Below are 24344 nucleotides of genomic sequence, written 5' to 3'. Positions count from 1 at the left end.
TCAAACCTCTTTCAACATCATCATATGTTAGTGAAGAATGCAAGGATGCAACTATACAATAAAACAATATTTTGTCATATTTTTTTATTTCTTCTCAAAATCTATCTGTTAAACCCCTACAAAAATATTGAATTTTGGTAAATGCTTTATATAAAGCCTATAATCTTTAGTGTTGTTTTAAAATTTCTAACCACATTCTACATTTGTATTAATGTATGTTAAACCATCTTTCATGGTACATGAGCATCGTTCAACTTTTTTTTTATAAATTAATTTAGTAAAACTTCATATACTCTTTAAATTAGTGGACTTAACAATTATAAAATCGATATTCTCTAGAGAAATGGAGACAACAAAGATTGCAAATCTCTTTGACTATCACCATATATTAGTATATGAGGCAACTATGCATTAAAACAATATTATTATATTTTTTGAATTTTTCTCAAAATTTAAACTATATATTACAATTTATTAATATGTTAACTCGCGGTTTAACCAAGATTAACCCAGTGATCCAGAAAGTAGTCTGGTTCAGTTCGGATCGGGTTTTAGAAGCATTGATAAAACCACTCCGCCTAGGAAAAAAGAAAGACGTGTGTGATATTAAGCAACAAATCAAATAGCTGACTCATACCAAATGATTCAATTGCCAAATCCAACACAACACAGGCTATTCAGCTAGAAGTACCAAATGTTTTTCAAGGAGGGCACATTAGGAGCAATTCTAGACACACATAATGAACTAAGTCACAGAACAGCTGCATCAACATGGACGAGAAGACGAGGTTGCAGAATGAAAGACCTCCACAGAGATGCAAAACGGACACTCAGCAAATATGCATTTCCAGCTAAAATTTTTTCACTGCAATTCAAACAGGTAGTTTCACGTTTGTTTCAAGTTGCTATTTTCTTTAAGAGACTTGAGTCTTCTGTAGCCCTTATCGGTACCAAAGATCCTGAAGAACACCAAGATGAAATTGTTGAGGTACCTATTACAAATGCAAAGAGATAATAATAGCTCAGATCAGATGTTTACCAGTCCATATACACAAAAGTTGAAGAGTAGTTTCCAGACTTTGTGTAGAGGAGGCGGTGATGGTAGTCATGGAAGTCAGCACTGTAACCATATTAGTGAAAATTTTCAATTATTAGCAATCTGTTAAAGCTTTTAAGTTTTCAAGAGAGCTGGCTAGGTAATGTGATCTTACCCTCCATACAGAGGAAGGAAATTTGAGAGACTCCATGGGAAATGATAGCCACAATGTGCTTCCACTGTCTCAAGCACTCTCAGAACCATCCATAACCAGAGCGTAATCAGGTGGGGGCCTGTGAGAGCTGGACCAACTATGGTAGCAAATCCCAGGAATAGAATCTCTGCGGGGTGAGCATATTCTGATGTCAAACCGAACGGTGTGGCATATCTGGGATAATTATAAAATGGCTGCTCTCTCAAAACTTATCCAAACTTAAAAAGAGTAAAATATGAACTGAAACTTACTCATGATGCACACTGTGGACGTTCTTGTAAAGCCATTTTGAGTGCAAGATCCGATGTCCCCAATAGAAAACAAAATCCTCAATGATGAAGTAGAACAATATCTGGGCAGACACTTCTTTCCTGCAGGAGCATCACCAAAAGAGGGTCTTATATGACCTGATCAAACATAAGCTCAGGTTCTTTCATGATGCTAGACACTGACACTCTTTTTTTTGAATTGCCAATTGAAAGAGTTTAACATCAGAACCCAAAGGAAAAAAAAGCTTCAAGCACTAAAGGAACCTGATAATACCAGGAGGGTAGAGGAAAACTGCTTCGCATTCCCATGGCTTTGAAGACAGGATAGGAAGCCATCATGAGGGGCAAATTCACGCAGAAATGATAAAGCAACAGGCGAGTGATACATTTTCCTTGAGCAGCAGGTGTGTTGTTTTTTGCCTGCATGTGACCAAAACAACAGTATTTGTTGATCATAAAACAAAGAGAAGCTGAGAGAAAGGACAATAAATTAGTTTAATCAGTGAAACAACAATTTTTATTTTTAAAATCAGTCATGAACTGGAAGAAACAATTACACAAGTGACTGATTCCTTGGTGATCAACCTAATAAGAGATCCTATTGAAACGAATCACGAAAAAGTATCAATATCAATATCAAATTCATACATACCTGAATTTTGTACTTGGTGAGAAAGCCATGTCTTTCGAGGTAAATAAAAGGGAGACCAGATAAGAAGAAGACGCTTTCATGGAGGAGGAAACTCCCGATGCAGGCCAGTTGAAAGTCGCTAAAATGCGTCACAAGGTACTGCCATCAGCCATAGAAAAACAAAAGGATCAGCAATTACATTTCAGTGCTGCGATAAAAAGCCAAGATAGCCAAAAGAAACTATGGTAAAAGAAAAACATTTAACTGAAGGTAGTATCATCATCATCATCATCATCATCAATTGAGTCTATCTTTCTTTCTACATCAATAAGTGGTAAAAGTAACCAGGAAACAGTATTGCTTGTAACTATCACGTATTTCACTGAAGGTTGAACTCTTTTACTAGAACGGATCAAATGAAAATAATCTCCTTGACAAAAAAAAAATATGTGCAAAATCCAAAACGGTGATTCATCTGAAGGGAGCTTTCACGTTTTGAGCAGATAGAGACTCTCTACGCCCAGATTCAATTCACTAAACAGCTGTTTGAGCTCCAAACGCTCTCTAGCATAGTCAAATCCAGATCTAACGCATTACTGTAATCGAATACGAGCTCACATTTTAATCCGATGGATCGAATCAATCCAAGAGCCGCAGCGGATCACAAGTGAAATAAATCGCGCATGTAATCACAATGTGGCGAAGTGAAAGTAAGCGAAGAGACGGAGACAACATGTAATTAATCGATGAACACTAGGGAATCGGAAACAGGGAGGAGAATGGAGATATGAGGTACCTGCCAACCGGATTCGACGAAGGAACCCATTGCTGGATCTATTCGCAGAGAGAGAGAGAGGTGTGAGAGATAGGAGAGGCAACGAGTGAAGAGAACAAACAGACTGTCACCGAGCGAAAATATCTTCGTTTTTTTTTTCACCAACTAACTTTTTTGACCGTCTCTCTCTCTATCTGAGCATGAGGCGGACTTTTTCTCAGTGCAGTAAATGCTTTACACGGGCACCCCTCGTGCGCATCACCCTCCACCTCCATTTCTTTCTAAGATTTAATGGTCTCCACATCTTTATTTTATTCCTCTTTTTGTTCCCACATTTTCAGATTTTTGTAGTTTATTTTTTTCCCAATGAATTTTGAGGATTCGATTGCAACTTTGAGCACTATTATCAACTTATGATCATGTCTCTCGGTGTCATATATTCAATCATAATATTCACAAAATATAATTAGACTGATTTTATCAGAGCACCATTGGCTGCTACTATTCCACTGATATACACTGTCCAAGACAAGACTCGAGTGCTAATCATAATGAGGAGATCCTTAATCACACCATGTAACACTGTAGCAAAGGGCTTCATCTGGGGATGCATAAAGATGTTTAGTTATAACAATAAAGAAACAAACAAACAAAAAAATCTTTCCTTTTTGTGGAATGGTGTGAATGATCACAGTTTCAATACAGCTAAACATACTGTTGTAACATAAATCCAATTACCAAAAAAAAAGAAACAAAGAGCTGGAAAGAAAAAAAAGGTATGCTATACTTTTGCTGAAGTTAAGCCAAGAAGGTAAGAGATCAAAAGAGATAAGTCCTGAAATTGATTAGTCATTGCCATATAGCTGGGGAGGAGGTAACTAGGTAGAACAGCAACCTTTCCTGTTAGCTGCAGATGAATCCGATATGTTAATAGCAGTACCTTGCCCCGGAACAGGAAGCCCACCTGCAGCTTCCTGCGCCGCCAACGCTTTCTTGCTTATAATATGATAAATCTCAGACAAGATCGTCTGAAACGCTTTCTCGATATTACTCGCTTCCAAAGCAGACGTCTCCAGAAACGACAAGCCTTCCTTCTCAGCCAGAGACCTACCATCCTCATCAGCAACGGATCTCAGGTGGTTTAGATCAGATTTGTTTCCAGCCATCATGATCACAATGTTGGAATCAGCATGGTCCCTAAGCTCGCGCAACCACCTCAGAGAATTTTCGAAGGTCTGTCTCTTGGTGATGTCGTAGACGAGGAGAGCCCCAACGGCTCCTCTGTAGTAAGCGCTTGTGATGGCTCGGTAACGCTCTTGTCCTGCTGTATCCCAAATCTGAGCCTTCACTGTTTTGCCTTCTACCTATCTTGGTTAAATGTTATACCAATTGCTTTAACTTCCTTTTACTAAACCGATGTAATATATAAACGAAACCATGTAACAAACTAGTTTTGGGCACATTATCCAAAACCCGAAAACCGAACCAGAACCGACCGAAACAGAGACCGGACCGAAAATTTTAAAACCCGAACGGTTCCTATATTTCCAAATCCGAAAAACCGAAACCGAATTGGGAACCAAATAGGTACCCGAATATTTTGAATATATTAAAAAATTAATTATTTTTAATTTTAGTATATATAAATATAATTTATAACTTAAAAATATGCAGAAAAACCCGAACTACCCGAATATTTTTTCGGGTTTAACTCGGGTTTTGGGGATTTCTTTCAATTTTTTTGGCTTTAAACACAAACAAAACTCGAATTATTTATATTCCGGTTTAATTTCGAGTTTTATAAAAAAAATAGAAACCCGACCCAGACCCAACATTACCCGAACGAACCGATCCGAAAAATGTCTGGTTCCTAAACGGTTTCAAAACACTCTAACCTAAATAAGCAGAACACCGAATAAACCGACCGACCCGAAAAAACGAATGCCCGGCACTATAACAAACTCTAGCTAGCTTTAATTGGAAACATTCAATATGGCATCAGACTTAGGCAATCAGAGCCATCCATGGCTTCTTGGTCTTCAACATTCGTGAGTCTTCGAGCTTCTCTGAGTACCGATTGATCTCTACCTTCCTCAACCTCGTTGTTTGTTCTGGCGATTCAAACTCGTTTCCAATCGATTCTTGTTTTTCGTTGTTGTTTTCAATAGAACGTGGCGGATCTCGAGGAGTTGTGTTCAGATCTAAACGATGCAGATTATTCAAAATGCGAGAGAAGATGGATGGATCATCACCTGTAGAGTGCGTGTGGCGAATTCGACGCCGATGGTGGATTTGGATTCGAGGCAGAACTCGTTTCTGGTGAATCTGGAGAGGATGTTGGATTTGCCGACGCCGGAGTCGCCGATGAGGACGATCTTGAACAAGTAATCGTACTCATTATCTAAACGATGATTCGCCATTTGTCTCTCTCTCTCTCAGATCCTAGCGTTTGATCAGGATGGATCGAGAGTGGAAACTTTTTTTTTTCCTTCTGTTTTTTTTTTCTTTCGTCTCTCTTCTCTATACGTTGCGAGTTTTGTGCTGACGAGGTGAAAACTGAAACACCCATTTTATAGTTTTAAGCTTCTTTTAAATTTTAGAATTATTATGTCAGTTTAACCAGTAAAAAATATAAATAATCTCAATAATTTGGATTTTGTATCATTATTAGGGGTTGAATGTTACGGTTAACGTTTATGATGTAGCGTTTAAGATTTTCAAAGCTTAGTTTTAATTTTTAAAAGTTGAAAATTTATTAATTCTTAATGTATTAAAGGTTTATGGACTAATGAGATATATGGGGTGACACTTTTTTTAAATAAAATTCATGTAAGATTTGAGCCGAAAGTTTGATTCAACTCAAGATTTGGGCACAAATAGTTGTATGTATTATGTTTATGGACTAATAGGATATGGGCTCAACAGTAGTGCGCATTTTATTTTTAATTTCTTTAGATTTGAGCCCATAATCCTGATTTAAATTACAGATTTTGGCCCAAAACTTTATAAAGAAGTCAATTGAGCCCCGTCATCCTTGACAAGAAATAAAATAATAGAAAGAAAATAATCTCTCCCACCAATTTCATTTGCTTTCCTTTGGACTGTCAGACTCTTCTCTTTCTCTTTCTCTTTCTGCACCAAATACTTTTCTTCATCTCTCCGGTTGCTTTTAGAACAATCCCCTCCCGAGATCAGGTTAGATATTAGTTTCTCTTCTGCATGTGTATCTTGCTGATTCTCCATGGTTATTTTTCGGTCAACCAATTTAGAATCACATGTATTAAACCGAACCAGATTTTGAGATTTCAATCGAATGTTCTTGGAACTGTTTTTTTTTTTCAAAGCTATGGTTATCTGATTGCATAACAATACAATCTGTTATTTATGATTAGTAAAGAAGGTAAGGCGAAGTGGTTGAGGAACTTGATCACAATGATGGAGCGACAATCTCTAATCAGATTATGGAGCAGTTTCTTATACATATCCACACTGTTTTGGATGCAAGTTCACTCTCACTCTGAGTATCTAATTGGACTTGGAAGCTACGACATCACCGGCCCTGCCGCCGATGTCAACATGATGGGCTACGCTGACATGGCGCAAGTCGCGTCTGGTATCCACTTCAGGCTCCGCGCTCGGACGTTCATTGTCTCTGAGCCACAAGGGAAGCCTGTTGTGTTTGTTAACATCGACGCTTGCATGGCTTCACAAATTGTTACACTAAAAGTGATCGAGAGGCTCAAGGCAAGGTATACGCATGCGTCCTAATCGTTTCCTAGGTTGAATAGTAATCGCTTAAGAGTGGATTTAGATAGATAATATTAGGTGAAATAGTGTTAAGTAACCAACCGAGTACCGTGAACCCACAGTTTGTTTCCCCTTGGCCACCATGGGATTTATAAATGTCGGGCATTGGGGTCCACAGATTAGTTGGTCGGTCACGGGACACTGTGGTTAAGTATTCTACTTAGTCTGTACTATGAACTAATTAAATTTAATTTAAATTAACTAAAAAAAATTGTAATTAAACTTTCTTTTGTAGATATGGGGACCTGTATACAGAAAAGAATGTTGGCATCAGTGGCATTCACACTCATGCTGGTCCAGGAGGCTATCTTCAGTACGTTGTGTACATTGTAACATCACTTGGCTTTGTTCGTCAGTCATTTGATGCGCTTGTGGATGGAATTGAGAATAGTATCATCCAAGCTCACGAGAACCTCCGTCCTGGATCAATTTTTATCAGTAACGGTAAATGATTGAAGATGTTACTCTTCTCTATTGGCTATGGCTCGTTTGGCTAAATTAAACTTACCTTGTAGGTGAGCTCTTGGATGCTGGCGTTAACCGGAGTCCAAGTGCATATCTTAACAATCCTTCAGAGGAAAGGAGTGAATACAAGTATGATACCGATAAAGAAATGACTCTCTTGAAGTTTGTGGATGATCAGTGGGGTCCAGTAGGTAGTTTCAACTGGTTTGCTACTCATGGAACTTCCATGAGTCGTACAAACTCTTTGATCAGTGGGGACAACAAGGGCGCTGCAGCAAGATTAATGGAGGATTGGTTTGAACAGAGGGAAGAGCTTATTTCAGATGAGATACCTAGAAGAGTTTCAAGCATAATCAGAAATCATCAGGACAGCCGTAAGACTTTATCACAACTGCACATTGTGTGTTTAATGATGAAACAAGAGAAAAAGTTGAGTTTGTTTGTATCTGACGCAGATGAGGAGTTGCTGGAGCTTGCATCTTACTTTGAGTCACAACCTGGTAGGGCTGCAACTAGAGTATCGAGTTCGGCGAGGCGTGTGCGGAGTCCCCTGAGGAAGGCGGACAAGCCTGGCTTTGTTTCTGCTTTCTGTCAGACAAACTGTGGTGACGTTAGCCCAAATGTGCTTGGAGCGTTTTGCCTAGACACTGGTCTTCCTTGTGACTTTAATCACAGTACATGCGGTGGGAGAAATGAGCTGTGCTATGGGCGTGGACCAGGGTATTACAAAATTTTAGATAAGCTCAAAATTTTATTGAAGATTAAATTCTCATGATTTTATTATTTGCAGGTATCCTGATGAATTTGAGAGTACACGTGTAATTGGTGAGAGACAATTCAAAAAGGCTTTGGATCTTTTTAATAAAGCGTCTGAAGAGCTACAAGGGAAGGTTGATTACCGCCAAGTTTACGTTGACTTCTCACAGCTTAATGTGACACTAACCAAAAAAGATGGAAGTTCAGAGGTTGTAAGAACATGTCCTGCAGCAATGGGTTTTGCTTTTGCTGCTGGAACCACAGATGGACCAGGAGCATTTGATTTTACACAGGGAGATGATAAGGTATTAGTCAAAGTGCCAATAAGTTAATATTGGCTCCATGCTTTCTCTTTCTCAAGTCTTGCTTTTGTATAAATCAGGGGAACCCTTTCTGGAGGATGGTGAGAAACGCTCTTAAGACACCTCACAAGAAACAAATGGATTGTCACTACCCAAAACCCATCTTGCTTGACACTGGAGAAATGACAAAGCCTTATGCCTGGGCTGTAAGTAGTTTACAGTTGTGAAACTCCTTTTGAGTATTGTTTACGGTTCTAACTTTGTCTCATTGCTCTCCAGCCGTCAATTCTTTCATTGCAAATTCTACGTATTGGAAAACTCTTCATTCTCAGCGTTCCTGGAGGTAGTGGAGGAATCTGCGGTTTTGTCACACTTCATGATAATGAGTATTAATGTGATGTTTAATGTTCCTGACTGTCTTGCTTGTCAGAGTTCACAACTATGGCTGGAAGGCGTCTCCGTGATGCTGTCAAGACACAGCTTAAAAGCAGCGGTGATAAAGAACTGAGCGGTGGTGAGATTCACGTGGTGATAGCTGGGTTGGCGAATGGCTACTCACAGTATGTGACTACCTTTGAGGAGTACCAAGTGCAAAGATATGAGGTAAAAGCTTCTTTTCACACTGGCTCCTTCTTGTTCCACTTAATATGTATCTGTTGCATTTGTCAGGGCGCGTCTACGTTATTTGGCCCACATACCCTCACTGGCTACATTCAAGAGTTCAAGAAGCTCTCCAAATCTCTCGTCCTTGGTAGGACTGTTCAGCCAGGGCCTCAGCCACCTAATCTCCTAGACAAGCAAGTGAGCTTCCTCACGCCAGTCGTGATGGACTCAACTCCTGGCGGAGACAGTTTTGGCGATGTAATCTCGGACGTTCCAAAAAACTTGTCCGTGAAGAGGGGAAGTGACCTGGTGGCTGTTGTATTCCAGTCAGCTTGTCCTAGAAACGATCTATTGACAGAAGGTGCTTTATCCTTACGTCTGCTTCTAAGTCATAGATAGTTTCAAAATGAGTGGCTTGGTCATTGTTTGAGATATACTTTGTTCATGGCAGGTACGTTTGCTCTGGTGGAGAGACTTGAGAGGGAGGACAAGAGTTGGACCCCAGTTTATGACGACGATGACCTATGTCTGAGGTTCAAGTGGTCGAGGCCTAAGAGGTTTAGCTCCCGGAGTCAAGCCACGATAGAATGGAGAATTCCTGAGTCTGCATCACCAGGTGTTTACAGGATCACCCACTTTGGTGCTGCAAAGAGGCTCTTTGGTTCAGTCCAGCATTTCACAGGCTCGTCTAGTGCCTTTGTCGTAACATAAACAAGTAGAAACTAAAGTAGAAGTATAGTTGTTTATAAAATAAGCCTACATGAATGCCTGTCTGGTGCACGTATCTGTATGATGTTATGCACTGATGTTGAGATGTCAAATGGAATTCAATACAGTTTTTCTTGTAACTATTCTCATACAAAGTATGTTGTTGCTCTAGTGAATTGGAGTTAGTATCTTACCAAACTTTGTTATCATAAAGCATATAACAACTGATTCTAGAGGGGGCATACAATGGAATTACACAATAACATTATCAAGGAAACTTACACTCCACTACCACACAATAATATCAACAAGGAAACAAAGGGGTCTTGGGCCTTAGTGTCTTCTTCATCTTCTTCTATCTTAGGCGCCAGATAGTAACGAATGTAACCCATCTCAGCTACCTTATACTCCACCACTACTGGTAGTTCCGACGATAAGCTGATAGTAACTCTGTCGGACAATGGAGTTGCCTTAGTGAAGGAATTCATGTACCTTGTAAGAGATGGATTACATCCCTCCACAAGGCCCATCGAATAACAGGTCCTAATCTAGCAAGTTGGATTAGTTTGGACGGCTCGGTGGCTAAACACGTCAGTTCGACCTTAGAGTACTTTTAGCCGGTCGAGTAAGCCGACCGAAAGTACCCGGCTTGGAGGGAACTTTGTCCAGGCCCGCATACTCGGTCTCTCGCATCAAGGCCCAAAGAGGTACGAAATTAGGGCATCAAGGCTCAGCAAACCTTGTCGTCGGACGACGAGAACAATGACACATCTGTACTCGAAGATTTGAGAGATGTTCTGAAACGAAAGTTTGAATCCGAAGATAACAACAGCTCCACACACAATGATCTCCGAACAACGTTGGATGCACTGGGACTTTTGGGGATTTTACACACTAAGCGGCTAGATCTAGGGTTTTAGCGATCTCTTTGATCTTGTTGCTCTCTCACTCTCATGTCACTCTTGTAACCCTTTAGTTCGAATCTAATAAAACGTCTTTAGTCATCCCATTTCTGACTTCTTTCACTCTAGTCGACTGAATCCCGTTCAAACAATTGGCGCCCATTGGGGACTGACTAAAGTAACGTTCTAGATCTACATGGTTCATGACGACGCCACCTTGGGCGCTCCGGGCGGAGAACAAACCCCTACGCCCGAAGCCGCGCCACCCATCACCGCAGATTTCATGAGCTCTATCATGGCTCGACTCGCTCATCAAGACGAAGTCCAAAAGACGACCAACGACCAATTAGCTGCTTTGGTCGCGGCACTCACAGCTCCCGATGGCCAAACGAGCCGTCCCCAGCAGATACGTCGTCGCCTCTTTAACACCAACCCAACGGCGACCGGAGGCGACCAACGTCGTTTGCTCGACCCAGGCCACAACAGCAGCAGGTTCAGCGGCAGAACCTTCCAGAACCGTCGATCTCACCAAACACTGCAAATATCACGACGTCAAAGGGCACGATACGACAGAGTACAAGTCACTCTATGCGCACTACCTCTCATCCCTAGCAAGTGGCGACTTCAAGTTCGGACCCCTAAAGGCTAAGCCGAAGAACGGCAAGAGCTGGAGCAACAATAAAGAAAGGAGAGCCCAGCGCAAAGCTACAGGCAAAGGTCGACATAGCGAAACTCAACATTGAGACGACGAGGAGGATGCACCAATGGGTAACGGCGAGGGAGACTCCTCAGCCGACGAAGAGCAACCAGCTAACCGCAGGCGCATTGAGGTTATACTCGCTCAGCAAACCTTGTCGTCGGACGACGAGAACAATGACACATCTGTACTCGAAGATTTGAGAGATGTTCTGAAACGAAAGTTTGAATCCGAAGATAACAACAGCTCCACACACAATGATCTCCGAACAACGTTGGATGCACGGAAGTCCCGGCGTATCTCAACAGGTGACCCCGATCCCAAAGAGCGCTCAAACGGTGACCTTCGAGATAAACTTAACGCAGGAGCATGCGATCTTCGCATCCGTCTCAATCGTTCGAAATCCACTGACCTCCTGAGGCGTTTGGAGCAAACTAAGACATCAAGCAACGACACTCCGTCGTAAAAAAACGACAGTTGGGGACTGACTAAAGTAACGTTCTAGATCTACATGGTTCATGACGACGCCACCTTGGGCGCTCCGGGCGGAGAACAAACCCCTACGCCCGAAGCCGCGCCACCCATCACCGCAGATTTCATGAGAGGATTACTGTCGACAGGTCGCGACTTCGCAGAGGTGGCTGACTAGGCCGCCAAGACAACCTCCGATAACTTTTTCGCCGGATGACGCTGAGGGGATTCACGTACCCCACAACGACCCTCTTCTTGTCGTCCTTGGAATTGGGGAGTACGACGTCACCAAGGTCCTCGTTGGTACATGAAGCTCCGTCGACCTCATCTTCCGAGGAACTCTGCAGAAGATGGGAGTCGATCTCGACGACATAAAACTATCCTCCAGAACATTAACCGGCTTCAACGGATCCTCCAAAACAATACTGGGAACAATCTGCCTTCCGGTACGCGCATGTGGAGTCACTCGAACTGTCAAGTTTGCCGTTGTAAGCACGAAGGCCCCTTACCATGCTATACTTGGAACCCCCTGGATACACTCAATGCAGGCCATTCCATCTACTTATCACCAGTGTGTCAAGTTCCCCGGCACAGACGGAAAAATCAAAACATTGCGAGGGGATCAAAAAGCCGCTAGAGAACTCCTAGTCGCCACAGTTAAACTCCAACGATCGTCTCTATCAGTTAACTCCATTTCTCCTCCAACCTATAAAGTCTGCTCCCAGGAAGGCGAAGTTGATCGGAGATAGGCAACGCTTGTTGTAGGAGATGGATTACATCCCATCGAATAACAGGCCCATCGAATAACAGGCCCTAATCCAGCAAGTTGGATTAGTTTGGTAGGCTCGGCGGCTAAGCACGTCAGTTCGAACTTAGAGTACTTTTAGCCGGTCGAGTAAGCCGACCGAAAGTATCCGGCTTGGAGGGAACTTTGTCCAGGCCCGCATACTAGGTCTCTCGCATCAAGGCCCAAAGAGGTACGAAATTAGGATACCAAGGACAGAAGACCTATAAAAGGGGGAGAGGAAGCAACAAGAAAAAGGACTTTTGGGGATTTTACACACTAAGCGGCTAGATCTAGGGTTTCAGCGATCTCTTTGATCTTGTTGATCTCTCACTTTCCTGTCACTCTTGTAACCCTTCAGTTCGAATCTAATAAAACGTCTTTAGTCATCCCATTTCTGACTTCTTTCACTCTAGTCGACTGAATCCCGTTCAAACATAGCTCAGGACAAATGAGAGTGACACTGGCTCGTTCATCTCTACCAGCATAATCGCTTGTCTAACGATTTAGAGTTACTGATACAATCCAATTTATATGCTTTTTTCTTATTTTCCGGCGGGAATTTTAATTCTAACACATTTGCTACCCGCTAATTCGAGGTTTGATTTGTAATTTAAAAAGATAAAAGTTAATTTTGCATTACTGGTAAAAGTTTCGGGTTTATTTTGTAAATACGTAAAAGATAAATCACACGCGGGTTTTGACCTATTATTAGGGATAGATAGCACCGTCGTCTGCCGTTACCTTCGTCGTGCTCGAGATTGAAATCGAGTGAATCGCGAGAAAGGAAGAGAGATGGCTCATAGGATTCTCAGAGATCATGACGCCGATGGATGGGAGCGCTCCGATTTCCCAATCGTCTGCGAGTCTTGCCTCGGTGATAATCCCTACGTGCGAATGGTAATTCTCTTGCTCGCTAGATGAGATTTGAGTACTCAACCTAGTATAAGTTAGGTTTGGGATTTCAGAAGCTATCAAACTCGTCGGACCTTTGGTTTTCAGATCCAGATTCGTCTAGTTACATTTCGAATTTGATTATTGCTGATTGAAGTGTTGTTTGTTAGTGTGTAGACCAAATCAGAGAGTATAAGGCGAGTGTTGATTCCTCTCTTTCACTCTCTTGCTCGTTGATGAGATTTGAGTACTTAGCCTAGTAAAAGTTAGGCCTAGTGTTTAATTAGTTATCAGATTCGCTCGGAGCTTTGGTTTTGAGATCCAGATTCGTCTAATAACATCTCGAATTTTGATTATAGCTTTCTGATTGAAGTGTTATTTGTTAGTGTGTAGACCAAATCGGAGTATAAGGCGAATGTTGATTCCTCTCTTGCTCGTTGATGAGATTTGAGTATTTAAACCTAGTAAAAGTTAGATTTAGGGTTTAAGAAGCTATAAAAATCGTCGGAGCTTTGGTTTTTAGATCCAGATTCGTCTAATTACATTTCGAATTTTGATTATTGCTTTCTGATTGAAGTGTTGTTTGTTGGTGTGTAGACCAAGGCGGAGTATGATAAGGAGTGCAAGATATGCACACGACCTTTCACGGTGTTTAGGTGGAGACCTGGGCGTGATGCTAGATACAAGAAGACGGAGATTTGTCAGACTTGCTGCAAGCTGAAGAATGTGTGTCAAGTCTGTCTTCTTGATCTTGAGTATGGTCTTCCTGTTCAAGCTAGGGACACTGCGCTTAACATTAGTACTCATGACTCTATCCCAAAGAGTGATGTTAACAGAGAGTACTTCGCTGAGGAGCATGACAGGAAGGTATGAATGACCAACTCTCACATTAATGAGTAACTTAGTTTTTCACATGGTGGGGGTCTTATTCAAGTGATTTTTTTTTTCTGTTATGTAGACTAGAGCTGGACTGGATTATGAATCTTCATTTGGGAAGATGCGTCCTAATGATACGATTTTAAAGCTTCAAAGAACAACACCGTACTATAAGAGGAATCGAGCACATGTTTGTAGTTTCTTCATAAGAGGTGAGTGTACTAGAGGTGAGGAATGTCCTTACCGGCATGAGATGCCTGAAACAGGAGAGCTTTCTCAGCAGAACATAAAAGACCGTTATTATGGGTAAGCTATTTTCTTCTGTATGCGTTGACTTTGTTGATGTTTAGTTGCCTTCTCAAATGCTTGTTTCAGTACCTCCCCTAATGAAGATCTCCCTTGATAAAGTTTGTTTAATTTTACATGTATCTGCTATGGTACTACTCTTTGATCAGTTTTAGACATTCATTCTTTGGAAGCAACTAACATATATGAATCGTGATGTTCAATTCTTGAGCTGAACTTAGCTATGTTCACTTAGTCTTGTTATAGCCTTTTCTAATTTTTTGTTCTCTTAGAGCATCAACATTGAGGGTATCGTAATGGGTCTCTCTCATGAAACCTTCAAGTCTTTGACGTTGATGCTATTAATGTATTAGTCTTAACATATATGAATTGTGATAGTCAATTCTTGCGATGAACTATGCTATGTCGTCGGCTCTCATGTAGTCTCATTTATTCATGTCAAACAGTCGGTTTGAACTATTTCTAATTTTCTTTTACATTTTCGCAGTGTTAATGATCCGGTTGCGATGAAGTTACTTGGAAAAGCTGGTGAGATGGGCACTTTAGAATCACCAGACGATCAAAGCATCAAAACGCTTTATGTCGGTGGACTTAATTCAAGAATTCTCGAGCAGGACTTACGAGATCAGTTCTACGCTTATGGAGAGATCGAGTCCATCCGAATCTTGGCAGACAAAGCATGCGCGTTCGTCACATACACAGCCCGTGAAGGAGCAGAGAAGGCTGCGCAAGAGCTCTCCAACAGGCTAGTCGTCAATGGTCAGAGGCTAAAACTCATGTGGGGAAGGCCTCAGGCTCCCAGACCTGATCAAGATGGTTCGAACCAACAGGGCGGTGTGGCTCATAGTGGTTTGCTACCTCGAGCCGTTATATCTCAGCAACATAATCAACCGCCACCGATGCAACAGTACTACATGCACCCACCACCACCTAACCAAGACAAGCCTTATTACCCGTCTATGGACCCACAGAGAATGGGTGCAGTCATTTCAACCCAAGAAGCTGGTGGTTCAAGCACCACTGAGAACAACGGAGGTTCGTCTTCTTCTTACATGATGCCTACGCACCAGCTATACCCGCCAGCACCATATGGATATATGCCATCGCCTTACCAGCAGCAGTATCCTGGTCCTATGCACCACCACTATGCGCCACCTCCAGCTGCTTACCAATCGTACCCACAGCAACCTGGTCCTGAATCAAGACCTGCACCAAGCGCAGTCTCTGCTCCACCACCTGACTCTGCACCTGCTGGATCTGGAGCACCTTCAGGATCCTATCAACAACCTCCTGCTGCTTCTACTACTACTGATTCATCTCAGTAGAAGAATCCTTGCTTAAAATGTTCAGCAACTTTTATGTTTAAAAAGCTTTTTATACTCTGAATGAATCATTTTCAGCTGTTTTAGTTTAAACTTTGAAAAATATTATTTCCCAAGTCGGTTCTTAATGAAAGTTATCAAATCCAAGTTTTAAAATTAAAATGGTGACCAAATATCTTTTCTTTTATATACTCTTGATACCACCAATAATTTTTTATTATCTCATAAAAAATCATCTTCCAAACATTTTTTCTGTTTTAATATTTTTCCATTCATCGACGTTGCTTTCCGACGGGGAGACTTAGAGCTAACTATCGAAATTTTGGATTATCTGGCAGATTGGTTCTCAATGTACCTTTATGGCCAATTTCACATACACATTCTTTAATAAAATTTTATTATTAACAAAATGCAAACAACCTGAACTCCAAAATAAAGAAACCCTACCTAAGTAGCAAGAAAGTTTGTGAAGATGCTCAAAATACTAAGTAGAAATAACTATCTAGTTCTGCTTAAAATACTTCCTCCAATGCCAGTGCTTCTTCCAACGCTGTTCAGCCATATCCTCAATAGGAACACCTTTGGTCTCAGGTAGAAAGAAGATGACAAACAGTCCCATGATAACATTCATGACTGCGAAGAAGAAGAACAAGCCCGATCGGAATCTGCATAGCGCCGACAAGAAGAACTGTCCGATAACGAATGTGCAGACCATGTTCATAGCCACTGCACAGAAGTAACCTGCATTTCTCACTTCAAGAGGGTAGATCTCAGACGGAACAAGCCATCCCAATGGTCCCCACGACCACGCGAATCCAGACACGTAGATGCAGATGAGAATCAGTACAATAAGTGGCACGGAGCGACTTGTAATGGGTCCGATTAGGTGTAAGTGTTTTAAGAGCAAGGCTCCAATAGATATCTGAAAACAGAGTTAACTTGTTACTCAAGTAAACTTGTGACGCAAGTGAAAACTATGTTTTATTTTTTACCTGTGTAGCGGTCATTTGAGTTGCTCCTTCGACCAAAAAGAACCTCCTACCGAGCCTATCAACCATGACAACGGCGATAATCGTAGCGACTGCGTTCACACCGTTTGTGACAACGGTAGAGATCAGAGAAGCGTTGTTACCGCTCCCCATGGTCTGGAACAAGACAGGAGCGTAGAACATAACTACATTGATTCCAGTGAACTGCTGGAAGAACTGAAGCAGCGTTCCGCACACCAGCGGCGGTCTGTTCTCGCTTTTGGTGAAGAGTTCTTTGAAAGGGCTTTTCACTTTGTTAGAAATCTCTGTGGCGCGTTTGATCTCGTTGAACTCGAGTTCAATGTCTTCAAGGCCTCTGATCTTCCTTAAAACTCTCTTCCCTTCTTCGTCTTTACCTCGCTCGATGAGGCTAGCTGGTGTCTCGTGGATGAAGAAGGAACCTATCAAGAGGATCAAGGCTGGAACAGCTGCACCACCAAGAGAGTATCTCCAGCCGTCTTTCACCGTAGACGTTAAGAAGTTGACATAGCTTGCTGCTAGGATTCCAATGGTGATGAGAAACTGGAACATGAGGTTTAGTCCTCCTCTGATTCTAGCCGGTGCGATCTCTGAGATGAACAATGGAACGGTCTGCATATGTATTGGCATACAAATGTTGGAAACAAGATCAGTCCATGAACTTAACGGCTAAACAAAACTCTAGATAGAACGGTCCTGAGAATAGCCAAGTGAAACATTAACCGAGAGGGTGTTATAGACATAAGCAAAAAAATATATTAGCATATGGTATCTAAAACTTTAAAATAATGTACATAGAAAAAGGTTCTAAAATTTGCAACGAGAAAAAATTATTGAAAAGTTACTAAATTGTTTAAGCTCGTAAAATCTCAAGACTAGTTTTGCATTGACCAAATCCTAATATTTTCTATTAACATATATAAATATTAAAAATTAAGTTAATATATAAAAACTATATTAGCATATGATATTATTGAAAAGTTACTAAATTGTTTAAGCTCTTAAAATCTCAAAGACTAATTCTGCATTGACCAAATCCTATTTTTTTCAAATTAATATACATAAAAATTTCTCAAAATCTCATGACCTGCTGGCCTAGATGAAATGTAGATAGAAAGTTGTGAGGATTATGACCTGATTACCAAAACCGATGCCGCAGCCAAGGAGGATACGACCACCGATCAACATGCCGAGTTCTTGGGCAAAGAAGTTGAGGATAGCACCGCAGAGGAAGAAGGCTGAAGCAGACATGATTATAGGTTTTCTTCCAAACCTCCTGGATAAGTATGAAGCGGCTAAACTGGCGAAGATACCAGCTAAGTATAGAGAAGAAGTGAACAACTGCAAAAGCTGGTCATCGAATTTACAGTAGTTGTTTTCGTGTACTCTGTGTTTCTTCTCGTACACGTGATGGAAAAACTTTATCAAAAAAGTGTCCATACTCGTCACACCTCCTGCATTTTTTAACCACACCCATTACTAAAACATCAATCAGACAATGAGACAAGACTAGTTAAACCCTAACCAAACAAACAAACCTGAGATTCCTATGTCATAACCAAACATGAGACCACCAACAGCGGCAATGATACTGCACATGAAGACTTGAAAAGTATTCTTTGCAGGTAAGGAAGCACCTTCTTCAATATTCATCACACCCATAACCATTTTTTTTATCTCTTTCTGTCTAGCTCTTTGTTTCTAAGTATGTGTATTACCACAGGTTTAGTTATATGTGTTTCTTTTATAGTTGAGTTGGGAGCGTTTTGGATAAACTATGATTTTCCCCGTAAATATCTTATAGACCCGATTTTTTTGGTTGAGTTGAAACTACTTTAGATAAATACGGTGGATACATCTTCTTGGGTTTAAGAGTTCTTCTTAGCGAGTTTTTTTTATATCAAGATAATATCGTTTTACAAAGAAATTACAATAACAATATTTTAGAACAATGATGATTGGATCTAACAACCGAGTTTCACTGCAAAATAATATTATATAAAAATAATTTTGAACATGGATAAAAGTTTGTCCAGTTTACATCATTTATCCACATGTTTTTTACCATCAATTATCCACATGTTTAAATACAAAATAAATCAATGAATATTGATAAGGAATGGACAACAATTTAAACAAGCAGATAAAGTTGAGTTACAAAGAAAAAAATTGTATTTAAGTCGACCAGAAAAAAATCAGTATGGATAAGGCACCTACATAATCGTGAGAGAAGTAACTAACTAGGTCTAGGGTTTAAACCACCAAAAAATAAATAGTGACATTTCCATTTGATCCTAGCAAACCAAGATCATTTTTTTTGTGTTCCTTCTTGTAAAATTATAGCCAACGATATTAATATTTTTTTAAGAAAATAAAATAAAATAAGATATGATTAAGAAACTCTTAGGATGGATTACAGGGACAATGACATGTGAAGTATATAATCTTCTTCCGCAGTTTACTCACCTGACTCAAATTCTTCTTTAAGAAACGTTTCAGTTCAAGTGCACATGAAAGCCTTTGAAACTGACTTCTAGTGTTCTGATTCTGAACTATAGTTGATGAAACACCAATTTTTAAATGCCAAAAATATTTACAAGAAATCATCATTTGTAGTTTTGGTAATAACAAATGTTCAAGTAGCAGGATAGTTTTTATTTTGCTTCAGGCAGCCCACTACATAGGGCTCACCTCTGTTAATATACTGTTCCTATCACCTAATTGACTCTGAGATGGTTCATGATCTGGAATCACAGCTCCCGGTTGACTACCTGATGCAAGTTCCAAATTCTCAGAGGTTAAAGTCAAAGTCTGGCCTAATGGTGACGAGATGTCTGGTAACACAGATGTTGGTGAAGTATCAGAATCATCAGATGTGACATGATTCACAACTGAAGCTTCTAGTTCCACTATCTCTTGCATCTCTTGATTGGCTCTTCTCTCAGAGGGTCCAGGTTCATCAGACTCATAACTCATCTTCGTCTCATCCACCAAGTTTGTGAGATGTTCAGGTGGTTCCTGTCAAAGTAAAAACATTGCAAGGAATACATTCAAATTCAACGTTATAAAAAACAATTATATTCAAGTGAAATTAATAAGAACAAGAACTATATAACCTCTAGTATAACTTCATTGGTGTGAGGAACTGTGGCCTCTATGGCTTTTGATCTCTCCTGTTCCTCAAATTGTTTGGCTGCATCACTTTCTTGAGAACTCATATTGAAATCTTGATCAAGTTTCTCCATTGGTAACATTTGAGATTCTGCAGCTCCATCCACAAGACTATTCTCTTTAGCCTCATTTACCTCGCCACTAAACACTGTTTCCTCCTTACCTGTGTCTGACTCGTTGACAAAGAGTGACTTCTCATCATCATCAGAAGAATGATTCCAATCAACTGTAGTGGGAGGTGATCCCACTTCAGAAAACTCAACTTGAAGATCAGATTCCCCAGATTTTGTCACCTTATGTCCTTTCCCTGTGCTGTAACCAAAATGTTCCATGTATATTTGCCTTTCTGGTGCTAATGAAGTCGAACGTGTCACAGTGTTTCTACGAATCACACCCTTTAAAGCATTTCCAACAGGTTGATCACCATTTGGTTTTACAGAAGTTTCAGAAGAATCTACTTGATCCAAGACGTTGGTATCCGTAATTGCCATTTCTTGAGGAGCAAGCAATGTGTCTAAATCACTCACAACGGTCTCTGCCATGTGTTCTGTCTCCATATCTTTTGTTTCTGCTATTTTTAGAGGTTGTTTCTTCTCAACCAAACCATCATAATCACTACCTACATGAACAAGATAGACACAAAGCTTCACTTACACGTTCCTAAGCATATGACTTTAATAACAATTTGAGCAAGAAACAGAACAGGTCTAAGCAATGTACCTTGTTGTGGTCTAAGCAAGCCATCAGTTGAATTTTTCCACTGTTCCAATCTGGAGTCAACCTCTGATGGAGGAAAGTTTCTGCGGCAGAAGCTCTCATGGTGGCTGAAGAAGCTTTCACTAGGGTTAGGGTTAGCTGAAGAAAACTCTTGATGAAAACTATCACCTGAGAGGTTAGGCTTCTCCTCTTGTGGATCATAAGGAAGATCAAATGGGTTCTTTGTTGGTAACAACACAGAAGGTGCAGACTCAGGCATTTGAAGCCCATCAATCATATAGTTTTCATCATGATCCAAACCGAAGTAGTTTCTTCCAACACAAACAGGAGGAACCTCCATATCCATTAGGCTTCTCTCTGCTGCAAGTAAGACTTGTCTCCTCGTTCTTCTTCTAGTAATCAAATGCTCTAGTCTCTTGTTACGTTCCATCTCAGAGTTTCCAAGATCCAATAGATTCTTCTGATCATCGTCGGTCCAAGCTATGATCTTGGTGTCTTTAGGGAAAGGTTCTTCTTCTTCTCCTTCTGATGATGATGATGATGATGAACACTCAACTTCAGTTTCACCACCTCCACTCGTAAGCCTCTCATATGGATGTAGAACAGAAAAATTTCCAGTGGTTGCAAAAGAAGTTTCTTCGTCTAGGTTAGGCTCAGAGGAGTATTCTTGCGACGCAAGAAAGGCTATGTTTTTCTTTTCTTGGTCTAGGTTAGGCTCAAAGCAGTATTCTTGCGACGCAAGAAAGGATTTGTCTCTCTTTTCTTCGTCTAGGTTAGGCTCAGAGGAGTATTCTTGCGACGCAAGAAAGGCTTTGTCTCTCTTTTCTTCGTCTAGGTTAGGCTCAAAGGAGTATTCTTGCGACGTAAGGAAGGCTCTGTCTTTCTTAAATTTTTGAGGGTTGGGGAATTCACCGTAGAGAGTTGTTAAAATGACTTGGTCTCTCTCATCCTCGCTAGCCTGAGAAGAGTCCCAGTCTTTGCCAACCTCCTCAACTTTCCTTCTCGCGTTTCGTCTAACGCTTCGTTGGTGCTTTAAGTCAGCTCTCCTTGTTCCTCTCTCAGAACCCTCTGGCGAAAACTGTGGTAACGCATTAGCCGTGTTGATAGTTTCGATCTTTGAAGGCTTGGATCTTAAATGGTTTCGAAGATAAAACACAGAACATGCGATGAACGGAGAAGAGCAGATGATGAAGTAGAAGAGCAGAGGAAGGAATGTGTATAGGAGGAAGGTGGCCGCAGAAACTAAAGAAACAACTGGGTATCTTCTTACGCACGTGTAAACATTGTTCGTGGTGATTCTGAGAATTTTCCAGACAAGAGTTCCAATATCTTTGGCATCGATTCCCATGTTTTATGAATCTCAGACAAAACTGAGAAAAATCTAAAGCATTCTATGGCGGTTCAAAATGTAAACTGTTTAGTCAATAAAAAATATTCAAGAGATTAATGGAAGAAGCGTAAATGGATGAAGAGGAGAGGTCAAGTTACATTTTGAAACAATAGCCACTCGAAAAAAAAAACAATTATATTTTTTCTAAGAGCCGTAGAGGTTTTCTCCATATTTAGAAACCTCCCTTCTCTGTTGATTTACTGTTTGAAAATGCTCAGATTAGGTATGGTACAATATATTTGCAGCTTGTTTAAAAGAGTTATGCATAAGTATGATGTGGATCCAATCCCTATTGGGTGATATACCAGTGTGTGAGTTTTAATTTCTTAGTCTTTCTGTACATAATGAAGTAACTAAATGTCTGGAGTATCTCCGGTGATCTCCTTGTTTCAAATAAACGACAGCGTTTAAGCTAATAACAGTCTGATGGATATTGAATAATGCATTGAATCTGTTGGACTTTAGTTTTTTGAGGCCCACTAATGCTAGGGTTTTCCGGGACACAACTATATATATTTTATGTCTCCTCTAAACCTAGTTAGCAGCCGTAGAGAAACTAGATCTGATCTTCTTGTAGACAGATCTCTGTAATTCCTCTATCGATAAAATCTCTCTTTGCCCGTGGACGTAGCCGTTAGGGGTGAACCACGTTAAATCTCTGTGTCTTTCTTTATTGTTTATCCATCTGTTAATCTATATCTTCTCACATCCGTCACAACAAACTGGTATCAGAGCTTCGGGTTGAATCTGGTGAGAAGATGTCTGGGATGAATATGAAGATCGACAAGTTTACTGGAAGGAACATTTTCAGTCTCTGGCAAATCAAGATGAAGGCGTTGCTGAAGCAACAAGGTCTTTGGGCACCGTTGTTAGGGAAGAAGGTTGAACATGTTACTACTGAGATGGAGGTTACTGAAGAGAAGGTGTATTCAACAATTTTGTTGTGTCTGGCAGATGAAATCATCATCGAAGTTTCCGGTGTTGATGCTGCAGCTGATTTGTGGTCGAAGTTAGAGAGTCTATACATGAAGAAGTCTCTGACTAAGAAGCTACTTCTGAAACAACGTCTTTTCGCTCTGAGGATGCAAGAAGGTACACAACTCCAAGATCATCTTGACAGTCTAAATTCCATCTTGTTGGATCTGAGGAATATTGATGTTAAGGTGGAAGATGAGGATGCGGCACTGATTTTGTTGGTATCACTACCAAACTCCTATGAGAACTTTGTTCAGTCATTCATAGGGAATAAGGATACAGTGAGTTTGGAGGAAGTCAGGTCAGCACTTCGTAGCAGGGAGTTGCGACACAAGGCATCTGGTTCTGGTACAGAAGACCAAGCTTCTGGGTTGTTTGTAGGTGGTGGAAAGAACTTTGGAAAAGGCAAGAAGTCGAAAGACAAAAGGTCGTTTTCAAAGGGTCATAAACCAACTGATATTTGCAATTACTGCAAAGAGAAAGGACATTGGAAATCTGATTGTCCTAAGAAGAAGATGAGGCTAAATCTGATGAAGATATTGCGCTGGTTGCTCATGGAAAAACACATCCTAGAGATGTGTGGGTCCTGGACACAGGCGCATCTTATCATATGTGTCCAAGGAGAGAATGGTTCTCAGAGTATGAGGCAGTGAGTGATGGCAAGATCAAGATGGCGAATGACTTTGCTTGCGATATTGCAGGAATCGGTTCTATTAAGCTCAGGACACATGATGATAGAGTCTGCACGTTGACTGGAGTTAGACATGTTCCATCTATGTCCAAGAACTTGATCTCAGTTAGTGTTTCGGATAGCAGAGGTTTCAAGTATTCAGGTGGAGATGGAGTTCTGAGTGTCTACAGCGGTTCAGATGTGATTCTCAGAGGTTTCATTCATGGTACTTTGTATTTGCTGGAAGGTTCTACGGTTTCAAGTTCAGCAAATGTTGCATCTTCAGAGGTTCGCAAGGAAGATATGGACAAGTTATGGCATATGAGGCTTGGACATATGGGCGAGCGTGGGATGCAGATTCTGTCGAAGCAGGATCTTCTTTGTGGTCATAAGACCAAGAGCCTTGAGTTCTGTGAGCACTGTGTGTTTGGGAAGCTGCACAGAAAGAAGTTTCCTAAGGTTGTTCATAAAACAAAAGGCACACTGGATTACATCCATTCAGATTGTGGGGGTCCCTCCAAGTTGGAGTCGCTGAAGGGTCACAGGTATTTTGTGTCCATGATTGATGACTATTCGAGGAAGACTTGGATAACATT

General features: G+C 40.8%; 6 protein-coding genes across 9 annotated transcripts; 2 read left to right on the top strand and 4 right to left on the bottom strand.

The window, feature by feature from the left end:
* Positions 1-582: 582 nt before the first annotated feature.
* On the bottom strand, positions 583-3155 carry LOC106307917 (methylsterol monooxygenase 2-2-like). 2 transcript variants are annotated; one of them, XM_013745009.1, is made up of 7 exons: positions 2947-3155; positions 2172-2309; positions 1794-1939; positions 1502-1621; positions 1212-1424; positions 1040-1120; positions 583-959 (listed from the first exon to the last, which is right to left on the bottom strand). In XM_013745009.1, the coding sequence occupies exons 1-7, from the start codon at positions 2974-2976 to the stop codon at positions 887-889; spliced, it is 801 nt and encodes a 266-aa protein (XP_013600463.1). In that variant the 5' UTR covers positions 2977-3155; the 3' UTR covers positions 583-886. The 2 variants fall into 2 exon arrangements, with proteins under 2 accessions (XP_013600463.1, XP_013600464.1); XM_013745010.1 differs by having other exon boundaries at positions 2769-3105.
* Positions 3156-3563: 408 nt separating this feature from the next.
* Positions 3564-5529, bottom strand: LOC106307543 (ras-related protein RABA2b-like). Its single transcript, XM_013744529.1, has 2 exons — positions 5178-5529; positions 3564-4289 (listed from the first exon to the last, which is right to left on the bottom strand). Exons 1-2 carry the CDS (start codon positions 5343-5345, stop codon positions 3804-3806), a joined length of 654 nt encoding a protein of 217 aa, XP_013599983.1. The 5' UTR covers positions 5346-5529; the 3' UTR covers positions 3564-3803.
* A 481-nt stretch (positions 5530-6010) lies between these two features.
* LOC106312673 (neutral ceramidase-like) lies at positions 6011-9721 on the top strand. Of its 3 annotated transcripts, XM_013750279.1 has the most exons (11): positions 6011-6120; positions 6318-6674; positions 6968-7176; positions 7248-7571; positions 7653-7917; positions 7988-8258; positions 8336-8461; positions 8535-8598; positions 8686-8858; positions 8925-9219; positions 9310-9721. In XM_013750279.1, the coding sequence occupies exons 2-11, from the start codon at positions 6358-6360 to the stop codon at positions 9567-9569; spliced, it is 2304 nt and encodes a 767-aa protein (XP_013605733.1). In that variant the 5' UTR covers positions 6011-6120; positions 6318-6357; the 3' UTR covers positions 9570-9721. The 3 variants fall into 3 exon arrangements, with proteins under 3 accessions (XP_013605733.1, XP_013605732.1, XP_013605731.1); XM_013750278.1 differs by having other exon boundaries at positions 6323-6674; positions 7248-7917; XM_013750277.1 differs by having other exon boundaries at positions 7248-7917.
* Positions 9722-13125: 3404 nt separating this feature from the next.
* LOC106312555 (zinc finger CCCH domain-containing protein 4) lies at positions 13126-15904 on the top strand. The gene is made up of 4 exons (XM_013750117.1): positions 13126-13320; positions 13912-14181; positions 14273-14496; positions 14984-15904. The coding sequence occupies exons 1-4, from the start codon at positions 13216-13218 to the stop codon at positions 15819-15821; spliced, it is 1437 nt and encodes a 478-aa protein (XP_013605571.1). The 5' UTR covers positions 13126-13215; the 3' UTR covers positions 15822-15904.
* A 341-nt stretch (positions 15905-16245) lies between these two features.
* LOC106310687 (sugar transport protein 2) lies at positions 16246-18525 on the bottom strand. Its single transcript, XM_013747915.1, has 4 exons — positions 18364-18525; positions 17960-18279; positions 16811-17437; positions 16246-16740 (listed from the first exon to the last, which is right to left on the bottom strand). Exons 1-4 carry the CDS (start codon positions 18491-18493, stop codon positions 16321-16323), a joined length of 1497 nt encoding a protein of 498 aa, XP_013603369.1. The 5' UTR covers positions 18494-18525; the 3' UTR covers positions 16246-16320.
* A 976-nt stretch (positions 18526-19501) lies between these two features.
* Positions 19502-22099, bottom strand: LOC106308394. The gene is made up of 3 exons (XM_013745551.1): positions 20717-22099; positions 19942-20615; positions 19502-19843 (listed from the first exon to the last, which is right to left on the bottom strand). The coding sequence occupies exons 1-3, from the start codon at positions 22059-22061 to the stop codon at positions 19502-19504; spliced, it is 2361 nt and encodes a 786-aa protein (XP_013601005.1). The 5' UTR covers positions 22062-22099.
* Between the last annotated feature and the right edge of the window lie 2245 nt (positions 22100-24344).

The sequence above is a fragment of the Brassica oleracea genome, chromosome C8 (genome assembly GCF_000695525.1).
Source record: "Brassica oleracea var. oleracea cultivar TO1000 chromosome C8, BOL, whole genome shotgun sequence".
Lineage (NCBI taxonomy): Eukaryota > Viridiplantae > Streptophyta > Magnoliopsida > Brassicales > Brassicaceae > Brassica > Brassica oleracea.
This window is presented reverse-complemented; position numbering and strand designations above follow the sequence as displayed.